This window comes from Momordica charantia, assembly GCF_013281855.1.
Source record: "Momordica charantia cultivar OHB3-1 chromosome 9 unlocalized genomic scaffold, Mcharantia_2.0 BLBB01000009.1, whole genome shotgun sequence".
In the NCBI taxonomy this organism is placed as follows: domain Eukaryota; kingdom Viridiplantae; phylum Streptophyta; class Magnoliopsida; order Cucurbitales; family Cucurbitaceae; genus Momordica; species Momordica charantia.
Window position 1 is genome coordinate 8,591,960 of NW_028275167.1, and position 15,663 is coordinate 8,607,622.

Sequence of the window (15,663 nt, forward strand, 5' to 3'; positions counted from 1 at the left end):
GAACAACAGAGGAGGAGGAAGACTGGTATCAAAGAAATATGATACAATGTCAGATCTGCCATAAGTTTGGCCATACAGCTGATCGATGCTACTTTCGAGTACCAAATCAGTCTCATTCTGGAAATGGTAATAATAACAGATAGCAGTATTCCAATGGCTATCCTCAACAACAAAACATGGCAGCTGTGCTAATGACTCCTGACCTGAAAAAAGATACCAATTGGTATCCGGATTCAGGTGCGACAAATCATGTCACCAATGACATGAACAATATCTCAAATGGAAAAGAATTCACGGATGGCCAGCAGATTCATACAGCCAACGGGGCAGGTTTGTCTATAACCCATTCAGGCTCTTCTTCCTTTATCACGCATTCTAATCATATCTTCTATCTACATAATCTCCTACACGTTCCGTCTGTGACCAAAAACCTACTTAGTGTTAGCCAATTTGCAAAAAAAACAAAGTTTATTTTGAATTTCACCCAACTTTTTGTCTTGTCAAGGACCAAGCATCTGGTAAAATTCTACTCCAAGGAAATCTTCCCTCCATGAATGTATTCCCAATGTTCACATTAATAAAAAGCACTCGTTTTGTTATGCATATCCTATTGGCAAAAGCCATTGTCTACCTTTTTCTCATTCTCAAACTATATATACTGCACCTCTGCAACTCATAGTCTCGGACTTATGGGGACCAGCCTTTAAAACCTCCCGAAACAATTACAAATACTATATATCCTTCATTGATGCCTTCACCAAATATACTTGGATTTATTTTCTTGAAAATAAGTCTCAAGCCTTTTCAGCCTTTATTCAATTTAAAACCTTGATTGAAAAACGTCTTTAACTCTCACATCTTAACTTTTCAATCTGATGGTGGCGGGGAGTTCCAAACCTTTACCAAATATCTCAAGTCAAATGGAGTTGAACATCGAATCTCTTGCCCACATACTTCCCAACAAAATTGGGATTGCAGAATGCAAACATCGTCATATCGTTGAAGTTGGTCTAACTTTGCTTTCCCAAGCCTCTATGCCTATAGACTTATGGGATGATGGAGTTGAACATCGAATCTCTTGCCCACATACTTCCCAACAAAATGGGATTGCAAAACGCAAGCATCGTCATATCGTTGAAGTTGGTCTAACTTTGCTTTCTCAAGCCTCTATGCCTATAGACTTATGGGATGATGCATTCTCAACGGCAGTTTATCTCATAAATAGACTATCATCACCAACACTTGAATGGAATAGTCCTATGGAGAAACTCCTACATCAAAAACCCTCATACTCTTTCCTCAAAACTTTTGGTTGCTTATGTTTCCCCTGTATTCGACCCTATAACAATTACAAACTTCAACCTCGTTCTATTCCATGTATATTCCTTGGGTACAGTAACGTCCATAAAGGCTACAAATGTCTCTCTCTTAATAGTCATCTCTACATATCACGAAATGTTATCTTTAATGAAACGAAGTTTCCTTTCAAATCATGCCAATCCATTTCCTTAACTTCTCACAAATCCACATCAGTCCAAAATCATCTACCTATACTCTCTCCCTTACCCACTTTACCTACGTCACCTATAACTCATTCTACCTATTCCAATCTACCTCAGGCTCATACTTCTCCATCACCTATCCTATCAAACAATATGTCACCAACTGTACCTAATCCAACACTGTCTCACCCTGCATCTCCTATATCCTCACCACCTAATCAAAACCCACATTCCTCTTTGTTTTCCACACCTTCCACTCTTTCCCCAACACTTAGTCCTGATCCTATTTCCATATGTCCAAACCCAACTACAACTTTCCCTAACCATGCCCCGATGTCTGCACCTAATTCAATATCTAATGCTGGCACATCTGTGAATACTCATACTATGATAACCCGTGCAAAGAATGGAATTTTTAAACCTCGAATCTATCTCACTGACTACAAAGAGGTTGAAACAACTTCTGCTAAAGAAGCTATGAAGCATAGTCATTGGCGCACAGCTATGGAGGAAGAGTATTCAGCATTAACGAAGAATGAAACTTGGGATCTAATACCTCCATCTACGGAGCAAAAAGTGGTTGGGTATAAATGGGTATTCAAGATAAAAAGGAATACAGATGGGTCTATATCAAGGTATAAGGCACGCCTAGTTGTAAAAGGATTCCATCAAACTGCTGACATAGACTATTTTGAAACATTTAACCCTGTGGTTAAACCAATTACAATCAGAGTGTTATTAACTCTAACCCTAGCACATGGATGGACACTAAGACAGATTGACATTAACAATGCGTTCTTGCACGGTCTCCTTAGTGAAACTGTTCTCATGGAACAACCAACGGGCTTTGTTCAACAACATTCGAAACATCATGTCTGCAAACTCCGTAAGGCACTATATGGTCTAAAACAAGCCCCTCGAGCTTGGTTCATATTAGCGAGTAAATGCTTATTTTATTATTTTTTTAGGAAAAATATTTATTATTATAATGCTAAAACAATTTGTCATTTAACAATACCTCATTTATAGTTTCACGTGGTAAGAATTTAATGGAGATTATTGTACCGTAAGGTTCGGTCAAGTTTAAGAATGATGTAATTTAAAAAACAAAAATGATGTAGATTTGAAAGTAATAATAAAATAAATATAATTTAAATTAAAAAATACAAAATTAAATTATACATTCAAATGATTGACGAGTCAAATAAAAATAACATAAAATATAGGAGGTTGTAGCTTTTCTTAGACTTAGATGTGAAAAATTTTATACAATTTTCGCTTCCTTTTTTGCTTTTCTAAATTATAACGAAAAAACACAATGTACTCCGTCCTCCCGGCAAAAAACCCATAAACCTTCCAAAAACCCCTTCCAAAACGTTTCAGAGCTCTCCCAAATTAGCTTATGCTCTCGTTCACACACAGACTCCGGACCTTGTCCTCATCTCCATGCTCCAAATCTCATCTTCTTCGATCCCTCCGGACGGACGCCGGACCGCCCAGGCGCCGGTCGAAGCCGGCGGCATTTGCTGCAAAGAACGCGGACGAGAAGTCAGAGTGGTGGGCAGTTGACGGCGAAATGCACGAAATTGGCGAAAATGTGCCGCCTCGCGAGCGCTTCGTTATACCCAGAGAAAATATCCCCAATCGGCGCCGGAAGCAGCTCAGGGAACAGTTCATGCGCCGGACTCGCCTCGTTCTCAAGGAATCTGTTAGCCTCTTTTCTTCTTATTCTTTTGTTCTTTCTTCCCCTGCCTTTGATTGGACAACTTTTGGATATGACATATGTTATGATTTCCCTTGGGATTAATCTTGATTACTTTTCTCTTGAATTGGGTATGAAGGAGAAACTAGGTTGAGGTTCTTATAACTATTAGTTATTGATTTGATGTTAGAGCACCAACAAGTAAATATTGGAGATTGTTATTAGGATATTACTAGTAGCATAATGCGATTATCGGAGTAGAGTGGCTATACATAGAGAGAGTTAGAGAGATGGAGGATAGGCAAAATTTTGGAAAGCAGTTTTCTCTGGGAGAGTCCAGGGCTTCTCGAAGTGCTTGATGTTGTGTTTTGTAATTTTCATTTCACCCTAAAAATAGGATAAGTTTTATTGACAAAGTCATTTGGTCCTCGGAAAAAGATCTACTAAATTCATCGAGTTGTCCCAAAGAATCAAAGAAAGGTCGATTTCAGTGTTGTTTTCTTACTTCTATTCTCAATGTCGTCAATCCTTGGGTGTTTGAAGGAGCATGAGCCTTGGTGCAAAAAGTACATGGAGCTTTATCAGGAGCTTAGAGAAAACTGGGAGAGGCTGTACTGGGACGAGGGATACTCTAAAAAACTTGCCCAGGAACATGCAAATTATGAGTCTGCTGAAGATGAGGATTTCTCCCCTTATAGGTTGGATTTTTTTGTGATTTCATGTATGTTTGTTTTGTATGGCTGGTGAAATGATCTTCAATTAAAAGCATTGTTCTTCGTGAATTGAATGGTCGTAACCTCTATTCATCTTTCATGATTTAAAATACGGTTCAATTTTCTATTCTTTTAAGTTTGCATCAGAGTATATCTGTAATGTGACCGTAGTATCTTAGTTTCATGGCTTTTTCTCGTGTTTCAGGAATAGGCAATCCAGTGTTGATCAAAGTAAGGTAAATTTTCTTTGTTAATTTTTTTAACATGTTTTATTTCAAAGCTTGTTATATTCTGAGTTTTTGTAGACGAAGCAAGTATTGTAGAAGTTGATTTGCTATTTTAACTCTCAAGAGTCAAGACTTGTCATTTCAAGTATGACTTCTGTAATGCTGTATTTGGTACAATTTTGTTAATCCAGAGAATGCACGAGGATTGTGAGGTGAACTTAATAGAAAATTAATAACCTTGTGAATTTGCTTCCCTTAATGAAGAACAAAAATGCAGTTGCTTATCCTTGATCCTTCATTGTGATATTGATGATTTATAGAGGAGCAATATTTGGTCTAAAAGTAAGACTAGGAAAAACATTAGTCATCTCATGGTTTTATCTTCTTCACTAGTGTTTATTATGTCACACATTGCACAAACTCCGAATATGGGTTTTGCACATGCTTGTGGTTGTATCACTTTGAAGTTACAATGTCGTTCCAGCATTGTCCTTATAGAAAGTCAAATATTTTTCCTCCTTTTCATGCACTTCAAATTAAGTATTTTTTACGAGTTAAATGATTTTGGAAAATGGTTTGATTCTTTTAACTCTCCTCCCCTATCTTTCCCTCTCTCCCCACTCATGGACTCCCTTTTGAGTCCAAGCATGCTTAATGAATTAAGGATTTGATGGTAACTTGGCAACCTTATTTCTGTTAGGGACAACCGGACCTCTCCATGTTTCACAATAGTGTGATATTGTCTGCTTTAATTTGAAATCCTCATTACTCTGTTTTTGGTTCACCCAAAAGGCTTCATACCAATGGAGATTTTGTCTCTCACTTACATATTTATTATCTTCTCCTCCTAACCGATATGGGACTTTGGTCGCATCCCCAATAGTTTCATCAAAAGTTTTTAAGAAATAACAATGTTAGTGAGGAAAGCTTCTTGAAGCTGCAAAAGATCACAATTCACAAATAAAAGAGGTTTCTTTGCTCCTATGGACATTGTTCTATAGAGGTACGAATACAGCATATAGAATTCAAAAGAAACTCCCCCACTTGGCGCTCTCCCCGACAATCTGCAATTTATGTTTGAGGAACTCAGAGAATGTGGACCATCTCTTTATGCACTGTACCTTCGCGTTCACAGCTTGGAATTATGTGGCTTCTATATTAGACTTATCCTTTTGTTTCCCTTAGCATATCGAAGATTTCATTTATGAAGGTTTTGGTGGTAAAGCACTCAAAGGAAAAGCTTTTATCATATGGAATTGTGCCGCTAGGGCGGTCCTTTGGCTTCTTTGGAAAGAAAGGAATAGTCGGATTTTTGAGGACAAAATGGTCTTGATAGATTATTTTTTTGTGAATATCAAGCATACGGCTTCTTGGTGGGCTTCTACACACAAAAAGGCTTTTTGTAATTACAGTTTTTTTTTTATTATGCAAGATTGGAAAGCTGTGATTGTATAGTCCTTTGGGGAGGGTTTTCTCTACCCTCCGCCTTTAGGTTGTTTTGGCCCTTTTTGGGTGTTTTCTCTAATATACCCTTTTTGTCTCTTATAAAAAAAAAGAGGTTTCTTTGCGAAAATCACAGAAGTTTAGAACGATGGAAAGAAGAGCAATATGATAGCTTCATGGAGGGTAGATCTGACATTTCAGGGGTTGGAAAGCTTTCACACTTTTAGTCAATGAGTTCTTGATCCTAGGAAGTAGGAAGGTGGAGTCAGACAAAGGAGAAAAATCTTATTGGAAGCATTTACCATTTAACGAAGTGTCCTCACTCCTAGGAGAAGTAAAGCTCTAGTTCAAATGTCATGCAACTAATACAAACCTTGCAGAGGTGGCTTCTACTGATAAGAATTTTGGTGGTGGCAAGATTATACTTTCTCAATGGATGGATCAAAATCCTAACTATTTTCACCCTGACAAAGGCCTTTAATGCCCAAATCTTAATGAAGCTCAATTAATTAGTTTTAATATGGGGTGGTGGTTTTAATGATTGACAAGATGTTTCTGGTGGTTTTAATGATTGATTTGATCTTTGAAGCTGGAGACATTTTCTGTTTCAGCTGTTGAAAAGTCTTTGAGATGGTTAAGTGTTTGATATTGCTGTTTTGGATTATTTCGCTAGGTATATAGGGGGTTTTTTAAATCTAGTTGTTTGGGTAAAATGGTTCGTTTGGTTGCTTTTGGATCTTTTAGTTGGTTTAGACCATTAGGACCTTGACCTTAGTGTCCCATGCTCATTTCACTGAAATTTGGGACGCGGATACGTGGCTTGCTTTTTTTTTCTTTTTTTTTTTATAAGAAAACCTTTCATTAGAAAGAAAAAGAGCAATACAGCCAAAGGGCAGGGGGATGAGGAGACCCCCTCCCGAAACAACTAAACAAAAGCTCTCAAATCACAAATAATCGGAGAGAGGCTGAAGTTACAAAAGAATCTTCTATGTCTATGGCACCACCAAGGGAGGTGAGTTTTACACTGTCACAAAAAGAGACAAAAGAAGAAGACCTATCATAAAAAATCCTATGATTCCTTTCAAGCCAAATATTTCAAAGTAGAGCTCTAGCTATATACAAGACCACAGAACCTTCCATCTCCCTTTGAGCTGCCACCATTGAAGAGTCTGCCTTTTGAACAATATACCTTTCATAAGGTTTACTTTCATATGTCTTTGGGATTCTATTAGCAACTCTTTTGAGTGAACTTATGATACTTGAGTAGATAGGAGGGATACATGAATGAATAGACACTACATCCAAATGGGAGAGATCCTGAGATCATGCAAGCATGGTTAATAAAGGTTTAAAAGAATCGATATAACTACCTATACCAATAAGGTGCACCTTCCTTTTTGGTTTTTTAATAAAAAAACTCCAAAGTTAAGCGTGTTTGGTTTGAAGCAATCTTGGGTTGGGTGACTTCCTAAGGGATTTTCCTAAGAAACATGTGAGTGAAGACAAATCATGTTAAAAAGGACTCGTGTTGGTTTGTAGGGACAATCTTCACTCTTCCCAACAGCTCAGGTTAAGAAGGTGGCGCAACCTTGTTAAAAGGACTCGTGTTGGGTTGGGTGACTTCCTAGGGATTTTCCTAGAAAGCATGTGAATGAGGACAAAACATCTTAAAAGGACTCATGTTGGTCTGCAAGGACAATCTTCTCTCTTCCAAGAAGCTCAGGTTAAGAAGGTGGTGCAACCAGGTGGAGGGGAATGCCAGGGCCACTAGGTGCCAAATCCAAATTTCAAATTATAGTTCGAATTTTGGGCCTAGAGCATTACAGAACTATTCCTTATGAGTGCATAAACTAGCTTATCATGTTCCATGCTCATAATCCTTCCGACTAATCTATGTTATTGTTGCTTACCCTTTCTCTTTTGTTGCTTGCAATTTCAAATTATGTTTTACAGGAGTTCTGTAATATATCTAGAAAGTAATTTAAAGTTTCAGAAATTTACTTAGAGTTTTTTCTTTAAAATAGTTAATCTGGAATATCAATCTGTTATTCCCAAAACTGTGATGACCTCCCTCCTCTCCCCACCCCAACCCACCTCCGGCCACCCTCAACCCCCCCTCATGACTTTCCTTTCCCACCAATGACCCCTGCAGCACTCCTCTGACCTACATCCCTGCAAGCTCACTCAAGATGTCCCGGCTGAAAATTGAAAACAAGGTCTTCGACTGTGACTTCGACAAGAAGAAACAAGGACGATGGCTTTGAATCACAGAGAAACATCAAAGCAGATTTTTCGTCCTCTCAATAGAAGAAATAGTGGAGTTTGGTTGATAGACATGATCTCCGATCTTCTGCTGACTCCAAATATGCAGAAATTCTTCCGGAATTGCAATGAAGGCTTCATATGGATGCAGAAAACCTCAAACAAATGGGGAAGCTTCTTGGAAATTACCAAGGTGTTCAGTGGAGAAGGGAAGAGAAACCTGGTAGTGCCGGCAGACAGAGAGCACAAAGGGTGGCTGGCTTTTAAGAATTTTCTACTCGACTTTATCAATGGGAAACAAAGCAACATAATGGAGAATAAACCAAAGACGCACCACAAGTTACACCCAAACCGTTCTTTTGCCAAGGTAGTGAAACATAAGAACGTCAATCCACGCCCTGAAAAGAATGAGGAACCCCCTTCCCCCGATAACAAAGTTGAACTCCCCAGCCCAGCCCAGCCCTTAGAACAGAAGTTAGGGCCTTCAACTGGAAGGACACTCTGATCCTCACTTGCCGTGATTTCCATGATGACTGGGGACGTATTCATGAATGTATACAAGAACAAATAGAAGAAACTTTCATTATCAACTCCTTCCGGCCAGACAAAGCCCTCCTTAAATGCCCCTCCGAAGAGATTGCAAATCTGCTGGCCCAAAACAGGGGATGGGTAACCTTTGGTCCTATCACAGCGAAGGTAGAAAGATGGGATCCGTTGAAGTATGGGCGAATAAATGTAGTCCCGTCCTATGGGGGATGGATACGCTTTCGAAACATTCCCCTCCACTTATGGAGCTTAGCCACCTTTAAAGCCATTGGTGATTTTTTTGGGGGTTTCATTGATTACGCTGATTCAAACTCGAGCCTGGTGGATTGTGTAGAAGTGGCAATAAATGTTCAAGGAAATTACTGTGGTTTCATTCCCTCAGAAGTCCAGATCATTGACGAAGATAGGATCTTCATGACACAAGTGTTAACATATCAGAATAGCAATCTCCTGATCGGAAAGGTCGTCGGAATCCATGGAAGTTTCAAACGGGAAAGTGCGAAATGCTTTTACGACGAGAAAGAGGGAACATGGCTTTGTCCGATAGATCGTTGGCGACTTGAAACAGATAACTTATGCCCAACGGTCAAAATATTTTACCCTCCTTTTCTCGTTTGTCAGACAAGACAAAAAGCCCTAGAAGTCCGGAAAGGAGTTAATTACCCGTTTGATGATTTGACCTGCTCCGTGCGCCAGAACATTGTAGGGATGGGACCCACTCACGAGGTTGGACAAAAAAGAAAAACAGGGGAGAAGAAGATGGTGTCCTTTAACAAATCAAATAAGATACGAAATTTTGATAAAAAGGGGAAAGTTTGCTCGACCTCCAAAGAAAACCAAAACAGCCCCTTACGGGCAAAGGGACGACTGAAAGAGAAAGAAAAAGACCACGCGGAGTTGTCAGAGTTCTCTCTCTCCAGCTTCGAGAGCAGCAAATCCTTGGCCGCTTCCCTTCCCAACGTGCAGGACGAGGACTTTCCAGAGGATTATCACCTCTGTTTTAAAGAAGACGACCCAGAGGAAATTACCGTTTTTACAGAACCACATGGAACTAAAGAGTGAGACTTAGTCCCAAACAGGAGTAAGGAAAACAGAGTCGCACCCCGCCACACTCTACCTTTCCCTCATCCTTTCTCTAAGAGGATGGTGAAGGCCCTTAAAGGAGTGGAATATGTGTATAAGGGCCATTTCTACAAAAGGACAATCAGACAAAAAAAAGAAGACGAGGGAAATCATCAGTCTTCTAAAAACTTGGGAAAATGAATCGAGGGAAATCATCAGTCTTCTAAAAACTTGGGAAAATGAATCAAAAGAGGAAGAGGAGCAGGATGATGAAGGTGAAGAAGTAGATTTGAATGATTCGGGCACTGAGGTGGTCCCATGAATATCATCTCCTGGAATGTAAGAGGTTTAGGTGCTTCCTCCAAAAAAGCCTTGGTTAAAGACTCCCTCATTAAAGTGAGTCCTAATGTAGTCATCCTTCAAGAAACTAAGCTCTCAGTAGTTGACAGGAAAACCATAAAGGAAATTTGGAGTTCAAGACGGATAGGTCGGGTTACTCTTGAAGCTGAGGGTAGGAGGCATTCTCATTTTGTGGAAGGAAGATTTTGTTGAGGTACACGATGCTATCCTTGGCTCTTTTTCCATTTCCATCTCTTTTACCTTTAATAATTTAGTTAAAGGGTGGATCTCGGGGGTTTATCGGCCTTCTACCCCCTTTAGAAGAGACCTCTTTTGGCAAGAAATTGCAGATTTGGCGGATCTATGTTCAGATTGCTAGTGCTTGGGTGGAGATTTCAACGTGGTCCGGAACCCAAGCGAGAAATCCAGAGGTGGCAGAGTAACACAAAGTATGAAGGTTTTTAATTCCATAATCGATGATCTAAGGTTGATGGATATTTCCTTGAACAATGCCAGGTTCACTTGGTCAGACAACAGAGAACAGCCTTCTTTCTCTCGTTTGGATAGATTTATGATCACCCAGCTTCCAAGGAAGTTGTCCTTCAGAGGCTCACCAGTACTACCTCAGATCACTTCCCTTTACAGCTTTGTTCAGGTTTTCAAAAGTGGGGTCCCTCCCCCTTTCGCTTTGAGAATATGTGGCTCTCTCACCCGTTTCAAGGTTTATATTGAGGAGTGGTGGAAGAATATGAGTCCCCAGGGCTGGGCAGGCTATGGGTTTATGGAGACACTAAGAGGTCTTAAAACCAAGCTAAAAGCTTGGAATAGGGATACTTTTGGCGCCCTAGAGCAGATGAAAGTCGACCTTCAAGCTAGGGTCAACCACCTAGATAAGGAGGAAGAGAACGGCCCCCTGAGCTCAGCTTTGTTCACTGAACGCTTAGATCTCAAAGCCTCTCTTCTCGAAGCCACTCTCAAAGACCAGAGGAGATGGGCAAAAAAATGTAGGCTGGATTGGCTTAAAGAGGGAGACGAGAATATAAGCTTCTTTCACAGATGGGCATCCCAACGAAAATGCAGAAATGTTATCTCTATCTTAGAGGATAAGCAAGGATTAACCCTCTCTTCGGCAGATGAAATCGAAAAGGAAATTATTAGCTTCTTCAATTCACTGTACAAAGAAAAACCTGGGCCTCGCTTCTGTTTTGAGGGGATGAACTGGAACCCTCTAACTCATGGAGACAGCCAAAGTTTGGAGACTCCTTTCAGTGAAGAAGAAATCCATCAAGCGATTCGGAACTTAGGCACCCTCAAGTCCCCAGGGTCGAATGGCATGACAAATGAATTTTATAAACAATCTTGGAACATCTTGAAATGTGACCTCATCAAAGTGTTCCATGATTTTTTTCAAAATGGGATTACCAATCGACGCACGAATGTGACGTACATTTGCCTAATTCCTAAGAAGAGGGTTGCCAACAAAGTTAGTGACTTTCGCGCAATCAGCTTGGTCACCTCTCTCTATAAAATTATTGCCAAGGTCCTTGCCGAAAGGCTTAGAAAGTCCCTCCCTGCTATTATCCATGACACTTAGGCTGCATTTGTGGAGGGTAGGAACATCTTGGATGCCATTTTGGCAGCCTCAAAAGGTGTAGGCGATTGGAGAGCTAAGAAGAAACAAGGCTTTGTGCTGAAGCTAGACTATGAAAAAGCCTATGACATGGTTGGCTGGAATTTTTTAATTGCTGTCTTAAAGAAGAAAGGGTTCGGTACAAGGTGGTGCAAATGGATTAGAGGCTGTATTACATCGATCAATTTCTCAGTTTTGATAAATGGAAGACCTAGAGGCAAAATTTCAGCCCAAAGAGGCCTATGACAAGGCTGTCCCCTCTCTTCCTTTTTTTTCACTCTTATTGGAGATGCCTTCAGCTGTTTAGTTCACTTTTGCCATGAGAAAAGGATTCTTAAAGGCTTCTCGGTGGGAGAAAAGAATGTAGCTCTAACCCACCTTCAATACGCAGATGATACGATAATCTTCAATCAAGGTAACATCGAAGATATCATGGATTGGTGGGGGCTCATCGCCCCGTTCATCACTGGGGCAGGCCTCTCCATCAACCTTGACAAAACTTCTCTAATTGGGGTCAACGTCGAAGAGTCCACCATTGGATTGGCTGTAGAATAGAGAAGCTTCCTTTTATGTATCTGGGTGTCCCCCTTGGGGGAAAAGCTAAATCTGTTGGGTTTTGGGAGCCAATGGTGGAAAAGTTTAGATGTAAGCTGTCCAAATGGAAAAACTTGAATCTTTCCAAGGGCGGACACCTCACTATGGCACAATCGGTGCTTAATAGCCTGCCAATCTACTACTTTTCCCTTTTGAAAACTCCCCTCACGCACGGAGGCCTTGGCATAGGCTCTTTCGAGCAGCGGAATAATGCCTTGTTGCTCGAATGGCTTTGGTGCTTTACCCAAGAAGAAGGAGTCCTTTGGAGAAGAATTGTGGATAGTATATATGGCACCCAATCTCACGGATGGGTGACCGCTATACCAAAGGGAGCCGTGAAAGGAAGGCCGTGGTTTGACATAGCTCGGAACATCAACCTTTTTCTTAAGTTCGTAACCTTCAAAGCTCGCAACGGGCAGAGAATCAGGTTTTGGAAGGATCACTAGGTGGGGACAGAACTCTAGAGGCAACTTTTCCTAATCTCTACATTATCTCAATGAAGAAAGATGATACAATAGCTAGCTGTTGAAATGCAGAGCATCAAGACTGGGACTTGGGTTTCAGAAGGGGGCTTTTTGACAGAGAATTTGAAAGCTGGTTGGGCCTCACAAACAAGCTAGACACGGTTAGTTTGGGAGATTCAAAAGATGGAGTCATCTGGAATATTGACAAAGGGGGTACTTTCTCAACTAAGGCTACCTTCATTCGCATCAATAAACCTTGTAGAACCCTCCAGCTCCCCCTTTTTAAGACCATTTGGAAATCTAAGATCCCAAAGAAGATAAAAGTTTTTCTTTGGTCGGTAGTTCACAGAAGCTTAAACACTCATGACCGCCTACAGAAGAAATGTCGAACCTGGTCGCTCTCCCGCTCAGCTTGCCCTCTCTACCTCAGTGAGGAAGAAACTCTAGATCACTTATTGCTCCACTGTCCCATAGCCTATAAGTGCTGCACACAAGCTTTTAATCTGTTTAACCTTGATTACTGCCTTCCCAACAAGGTTGATGAATGGCTCTTGCAAGCTCTAAATGGAGGATGCTTCAGTAATGCTAGAGGAACCTTGTGGTTTTTTGTGGTGGCTGCAATCTTGTGGAACACATGGAGGGAAAGAAACAATAGAATTTTTAGAACAAATCCTCAGATTTTCCTTTTTTGTGGAGTAATGTATAGCTTACCATGTCTAGGTGGTGCTACAGTTAACAGCAAATTCTTTTGTAATTACTCCTTAAGCTCTATACTCCGGAGGACTTTTCTGTAATAGCTCTTTTGGGGGGGGGGGGGGCTACCCCTCGCCCTTAGGTTGTCTTCTTTTTTGTGATCAATACTTACATCTCATGTCTCTTATCAAAAAAAGAGATATTACATGTAAGGATAATGTCACCTCCCTAAGCAATCAAAATTGCACTTTTGTCATAGTGTTACAAATGGTGTTATCTCATCGGCTTGACTTTGAAGGAAATGGTCAAATTTCAATTATGCAACTTTGCCATTCTCAAATCCTTCATTTGAAATATCATGCATTGCTTTTGTGTTTTTACATTTATTTACTTCAAATTTCACTAGAAGGGATGGTTTTTTGCGTGCAGGACCAGGGTTTTAGAAGGAACACGCAAGGTGGTAACCGGGAGAAGGTCAGCCAGATTAGAGATAAGTTTGAATACGACAGGGACAGAAGAATGAGAGAAAGAGGTTAGTTTAAATGAATAAATTGTTGTTTTTTCCTTTGCTTTCTGCAATTCATTAATCGCTTGGTTCTTGATTTTACTATCCACCATGATGATATTCATTAGCCCAAGAAAATGGATGTTTGATCAAATTGTGCCTTCAAATGCAATCTGGCTTTCTCATTGCTTGAACAAACTAAATGAAAAATTACAATGAAGATTGAACGAGAGTAATAAATCTGAGCTAATTTATCCTTTTTATGTACTTTAGGTTTGATATTGCTTGATTGGAGCCCTTTTTTAGTTTCGCTCCCCTTTGTTGGGCTGTTTTTTCTGTTCATCCTTGCGTATTCTCTCATTTTTCTCAATAAAAGCTCGACTTTTCCTTAGGAAAAAAAGAATGTTAAGATTACTATAAGGCTAGATGTTGGAACTGTTATTAGGACAGTAAAAGTATGTTAATCAGCAACAATGAATGAGTATTGTGGGAGTTGGTTATAAACAGAATGAGTGAGGGGTGAAGGAAGCAGTTGTTTTGTCTTTAGAAAGAGTTGTCTTAAGTTTCTATAATTACTTGGGTATTTTTCTGTATTTTCTTACTCTAGAAGTTATTTTAATACAATTTTCTATTACAATTTTTTGGTGTCTATCAATATCTCGCTAGTGTAGCAATTCCTCATCCCGTTTACTTTTGTATTGCAAGTTAACTCTTAGGATTATGATTACTTGACTATTATTTAATTTAAGGTTAAATAATGCCCCACCCAGTTGGAGTCTCTTGGTCATACTGGCTTAGAGGTCTCAAGTTTGAATTTACCGGTGAGCTTAACACCAAAAACTCACCAAAAACTCCTGATGTCTCTCGGATCCGAGCTTGGGTGTCTTTGTGTATAGGGGAGCAAAGCTCCGACTCCCGATTTGAAAAAAAGAAAAGAAAAGTGAGTAGATACAATCCTAAATGTTTAGTAGGTCCTGAACTTTCAATTATGTGTCTAGTAAGTCTATTTTTTAAAATCCTGAAATCTATTGGACACAAAACTAAGTTTATGTCTCAATTTTGTGGTTCATGGTCAAGGATTTATTAGATTCGAGAATTACTAAACACCTTTTAAAATCCAGGGACGTATTAGACGCAACATTGAAAGATTAGGAATCGATTAAATACTTTTTAAAATTCAATGACCTATTAGACACAACTTTAAAAATTCAGAGAGTAAACTTATAATTTAACTTTAATTCACGTCGGCTCACTATTTAGTTTTCATCTACCTTTCGCTTTCATTTGGATTTATGAATTCACAAATATTAGTTGAAGTGCAAATACTAACAAATAGTACCGTAACTTTCAGCATTTGCACCCATACGTGGCGATCCCGCTTTTGTATCACAGAATCCAAATTCCCGGATGCAACGAAGAGATGTGGAGCCGCAAAGGTACTTTTCCGAGAGCGACAGTGACTGAAATGGACTAAGATTTATGTGCGTCTTTGTAAAGGCGAGGTTAGGAATGAGCTTACAGTTCATCTTTCCCTCTGCTGCCTGTTGTTACCAGTATCTGCAGCTGATAAGGTGTCTTGTCCATCTCAAGTTTTAAAACAACCAGAGTCGTTTTGGTTGTTTTGATAGATTCAACTCGAGATCCACGGTTGGTTTCGATTTTGTATTGATATGCTCCATAGAATGAACACAAATGAACTGACCTTTTATTACCGTTATATTCAGACGACGTTACCGATTGAGAGCTTGGTGATGGATATATTTAAATGTAGGGTCCATTCTCCCTAGCCTCTCGCAATTTTTGCCTTGTTTTTCAGTCTCCAAAGTAAGACTAACGAATGAGGGATCTTACCTTTAAATCTTAAGCTTTTGTAACAATTGCATCTCATGTGTGAACTTTGCAGTAAAAAGTACTTCAAGGAATTGAAACTACCCCTCATGCATATTCAAACACTGTTTTGGGAGTTTTTTTTGAAAGAACC

The 15,663-nt window shown here is 39.7% G+C and overlaps 1 protein-coding gene across 1 annotated transcript; it reads left to right on the forward strand.

Annotated features, from left to right (window-relative positions):
* The first annotated feature begins 2,786 nt into the window (after positions 1–2,786).
* Positions 2,787–15,468, forward strand: LOC111023052 (uncharacterized). The gene is made up of 5 exons (XM_022300387.2): positions 2,787–3,210; positions 3,748–3,902; positions 4,123–4,153; positions 13,607–13,709; positions 15,034–15,468. Exons 1-5 carry the CDS (start codon positions 2,905–2,907, stop codon positions 15,144–15,146), a joined length of 708 nt encoding a protein of 235 aa, XP_022156079.1. The 5' UTR covers positions 2,787–2,904; the 3' UTR covers positions 15,147–15,468.
* The last annotated feature ends 195 nt before the right edge of the window (positions 15,469–15,663 follow it).